At 34.4% G+C, this 13,839-nt stretch overlaps 3 protein-coding genes across 4 annotated transcripts; 1 reads left to right on the top strand and 2 right to left on the bottom strand.

The window, feature by feature from the left end:
- Positions 1–1,830: 1,830 nt before the first annotated feature.
- LOC123217692 lies at positions 1,831–5,398 on the bottom strand. 2 transcript variants are annotated; one of them, XM_044638795.1, is made up of 3 exons: positions 5,023–5,398; positions 4,535–4,615; positions 1,831–4,382 (listed from the first exon to the last, which is right to left on the bottom strand). In XM_044638795.1, the coding sequence occupies exon 3, from the start codon at positions 4,268–4,270 to the stop codon at positions 2,201–2,203; it is 2,070 nt and encodes a 689-aa protein (XP_044494730.1). In that variant the 5' UTR covers positions 4,271–4,382; positions 4,535–4,615; positions 5,023–5,398; the 3' UTR covers positions 1,831–2,200. The 2 variants fall into 2 exon arrangements, with proteins under 2 accessions (XP_044494730.1, XP_044494729.1); XM_044638794.1 differs by lacking the exon at positions 4,535–4,615 and having other exon boundaries at positions 5,023–5,397.
- A 2,768-nt stretch (positions 5,399–8,166) lies between these two features.
- On the bottom strand, positions 8,167–8,850 carry LOC123215361 (F-box protein SNE-like). Its single transcript, XM_044635418.1, has one exon. It carries the CDS (start codon positions 8,797–8,799, stop codon positions 8,350–8,352), a length of 450 nt encoding a protein of 149 aa, XP_044491353.1. The 5' UTR covers positions 8,800–8,850; the 3' UTR covers positions 8,167–8,349.
- A 2,674-nt stretch (positions 8,851–11,524) lies between these two features.
- LOC123215665 (pentatricopeptide repeat-containing protein At4g26680, mitochondrial) lies at positions 11,525–13,696 on the top strand. Its single transcript, XM_044635861.1, has one exon. The coding sequence runs from the start codon at positions 11,758–11,760 to the stop codon at positions 13,351–13,353; it is 1,596 nt and encodes a 531-aa protein (XP_044491796.1). The 5' UTR covers positions 11,525–11,757; the 3' UTR covers positions 13,354–13,696.
- The last annotated feature ends 143 nt before the right edge of the window (positions 13,697–13,839 follow it).

Below are 13,839 nucleotides of genomic sequence, written 5' to 3' on the forward strand. Positions count from 1 at the left end.
TATTTCTGAAGCCATGTGTAAAATCACAATCTTGTGCCTATTTCTTGGTAGATTCTGGTGATAGAGATAATAATTAGAAAATCATAAATTGAAGAATTGATAAAATGTTGGAAGCATATGTTCAGCCCTAAATGGTGGAAATAGAAGGTGCAAAATCATTGTATCTTCTTGTGGTTGTTGCATCATTGTATTTATTTCTTTGTATAAATTACGGCTTCATCAGCAAAAGAAACCTCCAAGTTAGACTAGTGGTTATAAAATAATATAATTGTTATAAACAGCCCAACAGATATTGTCCGCTTTGGGCTTCAGGTCCGCACGATTTTGTTCATAAAACGCATCTATTGAGTTAAGGGCTTCTGGCTCCTGCTTATATACAAGCTCAGTAGACAGAACGAGAGCGATGTGGGACTTTAAGTCACAACACACCCCCCCATCACTATCGTGTTGATAACGTGTTATAAACAGTCCAACAGATATTGTCCACTTGGGGTTTCAGACCCGCACGATTTTGTTCTTAAAACGCGTCTATTGAGTTAAGGGTTTCTGACCTCTGCTTATATACAAGTTCAGTAGACAGAACGAGAGCGATGTGAGACTTCAGGTCACAACAATAATATTTATTTATGTTCATTGTTATCCAAATAGAATTATTGACTTTTTCATGTTTGGGGTCAGCATTGCATGTTGTAATATTGGATTTGATGTGGAGCGATTTATTTATGAGCTGAGAGGGGTGGACCTGATTGTGATTTTGTACAAGATTTGTGGAGCCCATGTGTCCATACTATTCCAGTTATATATAAACAATGACTTGATTTATTTGTTTTGGAGTTAGCTTAGGTACAGCTAAGCCAAGAATGATAATCCCAGAAGCATCTTTTAGAAAGAATGGCCTGCTGCAATGGTGAATGACTTTTGTTGATCATTTAGTACACTTTGCTTGCAAGTAAGGTTAATGAAGTGAAATTCTTCTTTGGTTCCTAATTTGGTGGGCTAAATGATGGAACCCAAATATGGTGAGGTCAATGCCGGGCATTAACAGCTGATGATTATTATAATTATTTGTATTTAATTGTTATCTAAATCGTAGTTGTAGTTTCCAAATGATTTCATGGGAAAAATGAAGAGTGTTTTGTTGTTAAGTTTATTGCACATGGTTAGTTGCCAAAATGAGGGAACAGTAATGTTGAAGTTATCATGTTCTGTATCATTTAATAATGTTGCTCAATGTAATGTATGGGTCTTTAAAGTAGCTCTTGGCAATAATGAGAGACACTCTCTATCCACTTCTGAATTCCATATTGCTAATCTCAAATTTGAGAACCCAACATCAACACTGCCTCAAGTCAACCTCAAATTTGAGAACCCAACAAGACAAAACAATGGAAAAGCTGGACTTAATTATGGCTCCTCTCCTATCCTATCCATGTGACATGGCCCATCTGAACGAGTTGCCAGGTCCAGTTCTGATGTTAAAGGAAAGGAATGATTTCAATCAACTTGTAGCATTCTTGTTTCAATAGTTTTACTTTGGGATTGTCTGATACCCGTTCCCCTACAAGGGAGCAAAAATTTAATAGCCAACACCCACATACTTTCTTCTCCACCAAGACCACTGAGTATATTCCTACATCAATTATACAGTTCAGACTCCAGACATTAGCAGGAAATGGAAATGACAATAAACAGAAGCGTTTTAGCCTGATGAATCTCAAGCAACCGAAACGCTGATGGCAGCCTCATGGTGAAGCTTCCTGGACTAATCAAAACTTGAAAGCATTCATTATAGTTTCACTCAACTATCAGTTCTTGATTGTATCTTAAATATCATATCAATCAACTTAACATCTCATGGTATTAGTGCAAGGTGTGTCAGAATTTCCTAACATAGAATCCTGCCCAGAAAACACAAATTACATGAAGAGGTTTACAGTTTGTGCGGACCACTAGGGAGATGTTACAGTTCCCAGCGGACCAAAGAGCATTTCTGTAAACAAGCGGTCAATAATTCAGAAAGCTAGAAACAAAGTTTCTCAGGTGTACATTGCACCTCTGAAATCATCTAGAGTTAATGTTGCATTGGCCTATAACCAAGTGTGAAATATTTGCACAGTCTACCTATATATTTCTATTTAATGATAATAATCATAAAATGAACTTCAAACTAATCTAGCTTTTCTGCCAGACTAGGTTTATGTCAAGCCTTCGACTCTGTTGCAGCATGAAGCAGCTCGTCTGGAGTTGCAGCTGGATCCAAATCCCAACATTTACCTGACAAATTACTTGTTTCTCCCTGAAGTGGCCAAGATGGCACCTGGTGTGAAAACCGTAACATTTCTCTCTTGGGAATCCATTTTATAGCATTCTTATCAGGATTCCTTTGATAAACTGTCTTAAACCCTGTCAGCTTGATGAGCGGAGCAATACAAACTCCAAGCTCAGAGTAATCATCAAGAACCTCTACCATCTCATACTGGTGCCTCACATAATCCGGTGTTGATCTATCCCAATCTCGTGACCAGTTCCGATAAACAGCCCATATCTCCCCACTTTTAGGGAATATCCGAACACAACCTCCCCTGCCAGTCTTTTCTCCTCTCAGAAGATGAGAGAAAATATTGACTTGATCAGCGATATCAGAATTCCAAGCCCTGAAGTGTCCACAAGATTTGGTAAACCCAAATTCCACCCAATTCACAGAACCAAATTCACTATCGGTTTTGGAGTTTAAGTAGGTGATAAGAATCTTAAAAGGCTTAGTTGAGATAACCTGTCGAATCAGACAATACAAGCGTGGCATGCCATCGTCTTCATCATATATGGCCCAGATCTGTTTTGGCTTGAAGCATTCTTCTGATCTATCCTTGTCAAAATCATGGAAATCGGGGTCAGGGACTGTTATTGCAACTGATCTACTTCTATCTGACTCAGGCTTATTACCAGAAACAAACAAATCTGCACTTTTAGATGCCTCCCTAGATTGCCCAGCATCAGCCAGTGGTTTTGAGTTTTCTTTTACTGCAGCTGCAACTTTTGTAGCCAATCTCATCAGCTCCAATTGCTTCCGAATTTCTGTCCTAGCTTTGTCAATCAACAACTTTCTAGCATCAAATGCAGGTGCCATTGAGCAGCGTTTATTTGGCGGTTCAGTAGGGCGGACAAGCTTGGGATCCTGCTCGGTATTTGCATTACCATTTGCTAAGTTGGCTTCAGAAGCAGGTTCAGACCCATTTTTAAAACTGGATGCCACAACCACTTTCCTTCTCTTATCAGGTCGAGCAGCCTTTGGCCCTGAAGGTTCAACAGAACTGGAGATAGAATATTTTCCATTTGAGCTAGATCTAACCTTAGATCCTGCCCCATTAACATTTCCATTCATCTGATAACCAGAATCACTGGATATAGCAGAAGATCCATTGGAAGTGACAATGCCAGTAGAAGTCCCAGAAAGTGAGCTCCACTGAAATGAAACATTTGAAACATACTCATAGCCATGTCCAGGATGAAATCCAGATATTCCATTTCCAGTAATAATTGTAGCATTGGTAGGGACATATGTAACCCCATCGTATCCATGACTTCCATACCCATTAGAAGACACATATGACCAAGGGCAATAAGGAAAAGAACCATTCAGTGGTGCTGTCCCAGTTTCCACAGCAACGAAAGTACCACGGCAGTTCTTGCAGGAAAGTCTCTTATTCACATACTTTCGGAGATACTCATACTGAACTTTACAAGATGTGCAAACAGTCCAGAAAGTATCAAGCCTAGTGTGAGAACTCGGTGAATTGGAGCAATTGCTATGTCCTGTAACTCTAGTAGTATATGCTGATGATAAATTTGTTTGAACAACTCCAGGTGCCACCTGTTTTCTTCTCTTGAGATCATAACAGCTTCTCTTACCATGGTCAGATAAGAGAGTCCATGCTTCAGAAACAAGCTTGAAAGCTCCATCCGCTCCCACACATTTGTTTTTATCAGGGTGGAGCAATACTGCCATCTTCTTGTACTGTTTCTTCACCGCATCGTTATTAGCAGAAGGCTTCAATCCAAGCACTGAATAATAATCGATTTCCCCATTACACTTAATCTCAGACGCAAAATAAACTTCAAATGTGGCCACCATTTGAGCTATGCCCTCTAGACCTGGATAGAGTGTCTTAGCCTTTAATGCATAATTCTTTGCCCCCGCAAAATCTTTCTCTGCAAATCGCTTCTCTGCAATTTCTTTTGCTCTAAGGGCCTCTTCAATGTTAGCTTCCATTTAGAAATTCAAACCACTTCAAAACCAAATTTCTTAAACAAATGCTATGATCAAGCCAGCATGCCTAATCATGATATAAATCTAATTCTTGAGTATAACCGCATTCTCTCATCTGCAAACATGTAATGAGGCAATATTTAGTTCTAATCTTCAAGTCAGCAAGCTTCAAGGTTTTCAGAGAAATAACTTTAATTGACCACGTCACACTATTTTCAGCAAGTACTACATGGTATTAATTTGAGCATTTAGTCTTAGGATCTTAACTTGAGATCTGTTTCATTGCCAAGAAACCGATAAAAAAGAAGACTCAAATTGAAAGTTTTAACATCTCAATCATTGCGCTATCTGAAACATAAAAAACAAATATATTACTTAATACAGTTGATTTATTACTTTTCATAACCACACTTTTCACAAACACAAGTACGCAACATAAATGTCGAGCTTCTAACTTCATTTTCCTTCATTTTCTCAGCTACCAGACACTCACTGGTGCCAAAATCAAACATTCCATTTCATAATTACTACTGAAGGTCACATACTTAAGCTAAAATACCCAAATCAAACGACAAATCTCACTAAATTTAACACAAAAACAAATGCACCTGGATCCAAGATACAAATATTCCAAATAATAATTTAAAAAAATAAAAAAATCAATAATCAAATCTGAAGTATCCCACTATAACCTAAATATTATAAACAAAATCAAAGCTTGCACTAACAAGTACCACATAAAAATACACACTCACTGAGATTTGCGCAGAAACAGAAGTGAAGAAAAATCCCAGATCGCCACGTGTCCCAGTGAGCTCGAGCAAATCAAGACTATGTCGAGCTAATTGTAAAACTCAGTGCAGTACCAAAAACCCCACCCATAAACACTATGGGCTTATTTTAATGTAAATTTACAGCAAAGTGGAGTGTGCAAAACGGTAAATTTATAAAGAATTTATTGGCTTTTAGTAGAATTTCATAGGATTTTAAGAAGACGGGGAATCGGCGGCGAGGAATGGGAGATTCCGTCGATCGCCGATTAGAAATGAGAGCAAAAATTAATAATAAAAAAGATAATTTTCAGGGGGGAAGTAAACGGAGTTAATAGTATTTAAGGTGGGGGTAGCTAATGTGCGCCATGATGCGTACTACCATAATCATTTTTACTTTCTTTTTTTCTTATTTACGAAAAATAAAAATTATTACAAGAAGCTGTTTGTTAGGGCTGTGTTTGGTAGTGGGTAATAAAGACGGGCAAGGAATAATAATTTTTATTAAATTACTTATTTATTATTTGTTAATTTTAGGTATGAAATACTTCCCTCTCTTGAAAAAGACGAAAGTTCACCCTTCTTTTCTCCAAATTTTCTTATTAATTTTTTTCTACGTAGAAGGAAAGCAAAGCAAGATTCTTCAATATGAGCAATATTTATTTATTTATTTATTTTTAAATTGGGTATAAAAGTATAATTTATATTAATATTAGGAAACCATTTAAATGTGATGGTTGAATTTCATTTAGCTAAAACAGAGATTTGTATGAATTAGTTGGGGATGTTCATGTTTGTGAATTTCAGAATCAAACATTGACCAATCTTATATCCATTAATCACCTAAAGCCCTACCTATAAATAAATTGATCAAAGAATTTATTTTCATTTAAAGTTTATTTTTTTTCAAATTTTTACTTATTAATTTTAAAAAAATTAACACCTACCTATTAATTAATTTTAGTTATTATTGTCAGAGGTAAAATCGTTATTTTAAATTTTTATTTGAAAAAAGAATAATTAATTTTTATTTTAAAAATTAATAATTTCTCTCTAACTTAATTTTAAAAAATTATTTTATCACCCCCACCATTTAGAGCTTTTAGGGTTAATAGACATCCCCTTCAAAGTTTAAAATATTACTTTACACTCCCAAAAATTTATTCCCTTTTTTCAGTGATCGTTTTTTCACTAATTTTCTCCAATGCCTCGTCAACCCCACCATTAGTAAACTCTCTCCCTCTTCAAAGGTTTCTCAATATGAAAACCACAAAAAATTGATGAAATTGTCAATTTTATTATACGAATTTGTGCAACAAAATCACATAGATCTGTGCATTGGCGATACTCAACTTGGTTAGACAACATCTAACTCAGTGTAACGTTATATTTTACAAACTTATCTATATAAACTAAGCTTTTAGTTTATGATAGAGTGATATAATTATTTATTCGTTTTACATATTTTAAAATCATTCAATCAAATATTATCATCTTGATCTTTACAAATATATTTATACAATTTATTTGTTAATACAATATTACTTATTTTTAATTACATCTAAATACAATAAAAATAGACAACCTTATCTGATTAGGTGGCCAAATGAGACAACAAGAGTTGGACCTCCAAAGTTGAGGGCTTGTCCAATCCTGAGGCCCATTTACTTTTTCCTGCAATCAATCAGCATAACAAAATCAGATTTTAGTTCCACGTCATCTTCATAAATGGGGAAATATTTTTTAATTTTTTTATTTGATACATCAAGTATGTGATTATGTTATGATGTGCTCTAAAATATTTTTGTTAGTAAGAAGAATTTCAAATAAACCTTTATGGCTTTTATTCATAATAGAGCTATTGATATAATTATAATTCTAAAATTATTTTTAAAATGAAAAAATATTTTTTAATAAAGAATAATTTACCACGTGGGTTGTTGGCTCACATTTATGTTGAACACATGAAGATCAACGATACAATTAAATGGGAGGAATAAAGAAATAAGAATCCAATGGCTATAATTAATTTACCCAAAAAGAAAAATGGGAAATTTTCAGAATTTATTGAATATTGTAACAACTTTTGAACCTTCACTTTCAAAGCCATATTATAGCCAGCCAATTTTTCTATATCTCATTTACTTCAATACAAAATTTCCCTTTTGAGGTCCCCATTATAAATTACAAAATTATTTCGACATATACAATATTATACGTATTTATTTTGAATACATAAATATATATATTTATATGTGTCATCATATAAAAATAACAATAAAACTATGTGTACCCACTTTGGGTACACAAATGTGTACACATTTATATGTGTCATCATGTGATTAGATGATTTTGAATTAAGAATAAAACAATAACCAATCATATGATGACACATATGAGTGTGTATACATTTATGTACTCAAAGTGGATACACATAGTATTGCTCTAAAAATAATAATAAAAATAGATGAGGTAAAACAAATATTTCTTGTCTGTTTTTTTACTTTTTATCGCACTTTTCATCCTCAAATTTTTAAATTACATTTTGTTCTATTATTCACTTTATTAAATTTTAAGATAAAAACAATAAAATGATGTAAATATTTTTATTTTTTAATTGTTGACGAAAATTAAATAACACATAAAGTAATATATTTTTATCATATAATTAGTAATTATAAAAATATAAATTTATTGTAACCATCCAAACAATTGGATGGATTTGACTCTGGTCAAATCACACTTGAAATTTATGTGATTAGACTATAATCGCATTGAATTATACTATCTTCGTATAATTATCATTGAAATCATATTATTCTTCTATAATTCTCATCAAATAAGATCAAAATAGTACGATTATAATTAGGATCGTACCATTTCAATAAAATTTCAATTGAATTATATCGAGATAGTATAATTCTAATTGTAATCACTCGATTCAAATATAATTCTAACTAAATTACGTTAAGATTATGTGCTTATGATTTGAATCACACATTTCAGTAAAATTCTAGTTGAATCGCATGAGATGATGCAATTCAATTGGAGTCCAACATAATCTATATAATTATGGACTTTTTACTTTGAACAAAGTGAAAAATTATAGTTGTTAAAGTTAAAAAAAAAAGGAAAATACCAATGAGTAAAAAAATAGGTGAGAAATGGTCATTCCCCATTAAACATGAAAATAACAACAGAAAGACTTTATATTTATATAAATTTTAAAAGGGAATTTAATGTGTTCCACTTCTTATTGGTTTGGTAATGGCTTGTATTTCAACAACACAAACTGAAAAAAAAAAAGAAAAATCAGAAGTTTGCGGAGTTGCACAAGAACATCAGTGAGGACGTGGAGACATTACAGTCGCGGAGTCTGTCATCAACACCCAGTCTCTCGTAATAATCAACACAAAACAAAGAAAGCGAGAGTTGCACCTCGTCACCACTCCACACGACTCTCTTTGCTCGCCGCTGACGCCTCTGCTCCGCCAGCCGACTGAGCACGGACCTTAGACAAACCATGTACAGCCTTTTATAACCACCAAGAGCCACAACAACGGGGCGCATTCTCGAAGGAGGAGGAGAGGACACGTTGCGGAAGCAGATTTCCTCCCAAAGTGAGTCATTTCGAGCTATGTTGCACCAGAGTTGACAAACACATGCAGCGACGCAAAGGGAGCGACCGTCAAGTCTTTTGAGGATCTCAATGAGAATGTCGGTATGGTCGTTGATGAAGAACTCTGGCCTCTTTTGGAGCATGGTTTGGTTGTGAGTCTGGTGCTGGAGATGAAAGGTCAGGATTTTAAAGAGACAGGGTTTATGCTTACACTCAGAGATATTAGATATATATAAACTGAAGCTAAATGTGGACACACACACACACACACACAACTCACAAGAGTCAAGAATGGCTTTAGAGGGTTTTAATTTCTAGGGTTAACGTGTAGTCTAAGAGATTTGACTTGTGATATAAGGGCTCAAGGAAATTTGTTTGCATGGATGTGTGGTTGATTAATAAAAAGTTCATTCGAGAAATCTTCTACGGAGCCATGTATTTCACGTTGATGAGAGGGGGAGATAGAGTGATCGGTTTGCGATTATATGAAGGAGAGCTTATTATTTTAGTAGTTTAAGAGGGTGTGCAAGTCAGGGAAAGAGTCAAAGGTTGTTGTAAACGAGAGAGAGAGATGTTGGGGAGTGTGTGGGTATCGACAGGAGAGGAGAAGGGGCCAAGTTCGCAAAATTCCAACGAAAAGAACTGGAACCAACGCTAGATATGGCTTTTCTTCTATTGCTTTTGAAATATATTTTTTTGGGTTAAGCAGTTTAGTTTAGCTTGCATAGACATACTGTAGCTCTATGTAGACTTTTGATCTGGCGTTTGTCTGTCATTGTCGAGGTTTTTTTATTAGAGATTAGGATTTTGATATGGGTACCCAGAAACAGAGTTTAAAATTTATAAGCTAGATTTTTCACACGGGCAATAATACATCGTAAAGTCATACTGAAGAATCTAATACTTTCGCTGATTCAACCAGTAACAGAAGGAAGAAAGGTTTAATTAAGATGAGGGTGAGGGAGAGCGAGAGGAGGAAATACTTATTTGGTTGTCTCTTGGGTGTTGGATTTTGGCTCAGAAAGGAAACACCCAAGACCTTGTAGACAGAAAGCATATATATAATAATAAAATATCATTAACATAAAGGTTTGAAAATTGAAATTGACAGTAGATTCATAAAGCTCTCTTTGAGGGGACTAATCGACCAATATCTTTAGAGAGTTTCCTGGGTTGTCGTTTGGTATTTTGTTGGACTTAGTTTCTTGGACACATGCATCCGTCAAGCAACCAAGCACTCTTCCCTATACTTGCTTAGAGGAATTTGATAATCGCAAAATGACAAGAAGAAACACGTTAAAAAGTTGCCAAAAATTTTACATTTTCACTCACTCCCTCAACGACCATCACTTGTACATTGTTCTTGTATGTTTTGTGGCTGCCATTTGCGAACAAGTCAACATACACAGAAGAGCTAGCTTTTACCGTTTCAACTTTTTGCTTAATGTGAAGATCTCTTTATCTAAACTGAATCTGACAAACAAACAAGGAGATAAAAGGTAAACAGAAAGGGCCCAGAAAGAGGCAAACAAGGAAATTACTGGCAGGGTTCTAAATTAGTGCTGTATATCTATAACTGCTCTCTTAGCTTGAGGTGAATGATCTTGGAATCTGGGGTTTTCTCATTGTTATAAAGTTTCTGTCGAAATAGTTGTATGCTTTCTCTGTGGCCTTGTTCCTTCGAGGAATTGAAGTTTTGTCGGAAATTCATTGTTCTGTGGGGATTTTTGTGCACTGATTCTGCTCAATAGAACTGCTAAAGTAAAACACAAAATTTGAAACCTTGAACTCAGATGGAATCATTAACACTTCCATTTAGATCAATTGCTTAGTTTGCTGCCTAATCTGGTAACTGATGAGCTTTGGATTAGAATCAGTGAGTTAGGTACGCAATTATTCACATTCAATATTCAATATCCATATGCTGGTACTAAAAAGAGGAGATGAGCCTCAAAATATTGTGGGGCAAATGATGGTTCATAGTGAAAATTCCCTTGTGCAATCACAAGTGTGAACAATTGAAAATTATAAATTAATGATTTATGGAGAACAGAATATAATATGATGTGGTTGCTGATGTAACACCATTCGATTATTTGTAGATGATATGATAATTTTTTTTTTTTTTTTTTGGTTTAGAAAATGTGATTCATATTCGAAAAATTATTCACTTAAAATCATATGATTGATAGAATTGATATTCTATCATAAAACGAGCATTCTAGTTAACAAAATGACAAAATGAAATTGTTTCATAAAGAAAAAAACGATTGATTGTTGTTCATTTTTAAAATGTATTAATAATTCTAAAGAGAAATGAACAGTTCCAATACTTGTTTTAATAGTCATTCCAAACATTATCATCGGTAGAAAGTAGAACAAGAAAAGAAACATGGTGGTTTTATACAAAAAAAAGTGAGGTAAATATGTGGGATTGGAACACTCATTTCGTTAAGCAAAAATGAAAAGTTTAATATAATTGTATTTTGGATTTGACTATACAAGAAAAACCCTAGTTTACATTATGCATATTTTAAATAATGATTTATGTTCAAAATTAATAAAAGAATAATAAGTCTGTAGACGTAGATACATTTGAAACCATATAAAATTTGTGTGTCATTGCCTTTGATTTTCTCTAAGTTAATTGTGTCATTCAATTCATTTTCTTGCAAGTTTAAAATAAAAAAAATTGTATTAAAATGGTGAAAAAATAAAATCACAAAAATTTACTCCCTATATGTATAACGTTATTAGTAACTTTAATGGTTTGAAAGTGACTATCATTTAAACTATTAGGATCTACAGGTTTTTCACTAAAACATCAGGGGTCTTCAAAATTAACGCATTACTTTTTATTACATGTATTTTTCATCCAAACTTCTTGAACCCGACTTCTGAAGGCCGCCAAGCAAAAGCTAAGCCGGCACTCGACGGTGGACAGAACAGAACTGCCCTTAAAATTGCTACGCCCATGGCTCGACAATCTCTATAACAAAGTTTGGTGCTTTCAGCTTCCTTGCTAACAAATTACCTTCATTATACTACGTTTTCACTTGCTGGTTTGTTCAAAGGAAGAATTTTTTTTTTTTCACATTTACATGTTAAATTCGATGGCCCATCTTTTGACAGTTCGTCGATTTTCAAGTCTGTTCAATACCCTAGACAAAAATTGCACTTCTCGAAACCCTTCAATTTCTGGGAATTTAGTGAAAAAGAGCTGGAACCCAATTCCAGTTCCTCACAGAACTCTTCCTGAACCTAAAGGTCAAGACTTTGATTTTGTTAACATTGTATATAGTCATTTAATTCACTCTGAATGGGAAAGTCTGAAACCTTTGTCAACCCATTTGACACCTTTTAGAGTCAAGCATATTTTATTGAAGATTCAAAAAGATTATGTTCTTTCACTAGAGTTTTTCTCTTGGGTCCAAAACCTTAAACCCACTTCACATACCCTTGAAACTCATTCAATAATTCTCCATATCTTAACCAAAAACAGGAAGTTTAAGTCAGCAGAATCAATTTTGAGAGGTATTCTTGGTTCGGGTTCAATTGATTTACAATGTAAGTTGTTTGAAGCTATGCTATATTCATATCGGATGTGTGATTCTTCTCCACGAGTTTTTGATTTATTGTTTAAGACTTATGCTCATATGAAGAAGTTTAGAGACGCAACTGACACTTTTTGTCAAATGAAGGATTATGGTTTTTACCCTACCATTGAATCTTGCAACAAGTATCTGGGTTCATTGCTTGATCTTGATAGGGTTGATATTGCTTTAGGATTCTTCAGAGAAATGCAGGGGCATAAGATTTCACCGAATGTTTATACTCTAAATATCTTAATGTGTGTTTTTTGTAAGCTGGGGAAGCTTGAAAAGGCAGCTGAAGTGTTCAAGAAAATGCAGAAGATGGGTTTTAGTCCCACAGTTTCATCTTATAATACCTTGATCAAAGGATATTGTAATAAGGGTTTTTTGAGCTTGGCTTTGAAGCAGAAAAAATCAATGGAGTGGAATGGTGTGCAACCGAATGTGATTACTTTTAATACACTTATCCATGGTTTTTGCAAGGAAGGGAAATTACATGAAGCTAGTAAGATCTTTAGTGAGATGAAAGCTATAAATGTCTCGCCCAATACTGTGACTTATAACACTTTGATAAATGGTTATAGTCAAGTGGGAAATAGCGATATGGGTGGCAGGCTTTATGAAGAGATGTTGAAGAATGAAATCAAGGTTGATATACTGACTTATAATGCCTTGCTATTAGGTCTATGCAAAGAGGGCAAGACAAAGAAAGCAGTGAATTTGGTTAAAGTTCTTGATAAAGAAAACATAGTCCCAAATGCTTCAACCTTTTCAGCTCTTATCACAGGACAGTCTGTGAAGAAGAACTCTGGGCGTGCCTTTCAGCTGTATAAAAGCATGATCAGGAGTAGTTTTCATCCAAGCAAACATACTTTTGAGATGTTGATATCCACATTTTGTAAGGATGATGATTTTGATGGAGCAGTTGAAGTCTTGCAGGATATGCTTGAAAGACGTATAACTCCAGATTCAGTTATTTTGTCTGAGCTTTGTAGTGGACTTTGCCTGTGTGGAAATGATGAATTGGCATTGAAGCTGTTATACAGCATGGAAATGAGACGCCTTTTGCCAGAAGGTTTTGATAAAACCAGACAATGGACATAGAGAATGTAAAATACTCAGGCCCCTTTAAAACTTACAGGATTATTTGAAGACGTTCTTGTAAAGCAAATTTCAGTAACACAAGTGAGAAGGGTACTTCATGTCCAATGGTCCATAGTTAAACGAACTCGTTCCTTGCTGTTGATTTTTCTTGATTAAAAATTTTATCTAGCATAGCATCTGTTAATACATTATGAATGTCTGTTTTTGACTGTTGACAGTATTTCCTTTGTTAAGAAGGTTTATCTTTCTTTCATTTTGTTGTATGAATAGGGTAGGATTATTTGAAGATGTTCTTGTAAAGCAAGTTTCAGTAACACAAGTGAGAAAGGTACTTCATGCCCAATGGTCCATAGTTAAACGAACTCGTTCCTTGCTGTTGATTTTTCTTGATTAAAAATTTTATCTAGCATAGCATCTGTTGATACATTATGAAGGTCTGTTTTTGACTGTTGACAGTATTTCCTTTGTTAAGAAGGTTTATCTTTC

Source organism: Mangifera indica, chromosome 5 (genome assembly GCF_011075055.1).
Source record: "Mangifera indica cultivar Alphonso chromosome 5, CATAS_Mindica_2.1, whole genome shotgun sequence".
Taxonomy (NCBI): domain Eukaryota; kingdom Viridiplantae; phylum Streptophyta; class Magnoliopsida; order Sapindales; family Anacardiaceae; genus Mangifera; species Mangifera indica.

Coding starts and splice junctions, on each gene's coding strand:
- LOC123217692 (XM_044638795.1), bottom strand. CDS start 4,270: ATGGAAGCTAACATTGAAGAGGCCCTTAGAGCAAAAGAAATTGCAGAG.
- LOC123215361 (XM_044635418.1), bottom strand. CDS start 8,799: ATGCTCCAAAAGAGGCCAGAGTTCTTCATCAACGACCATACCGACATT.
- LOC123215665 (XM_044635861.1), top strand. CDS start 11,758: ATGTTAAATTCGATGGCCCATCTTTTGACAGTTCGTCGATTTTCAAGT.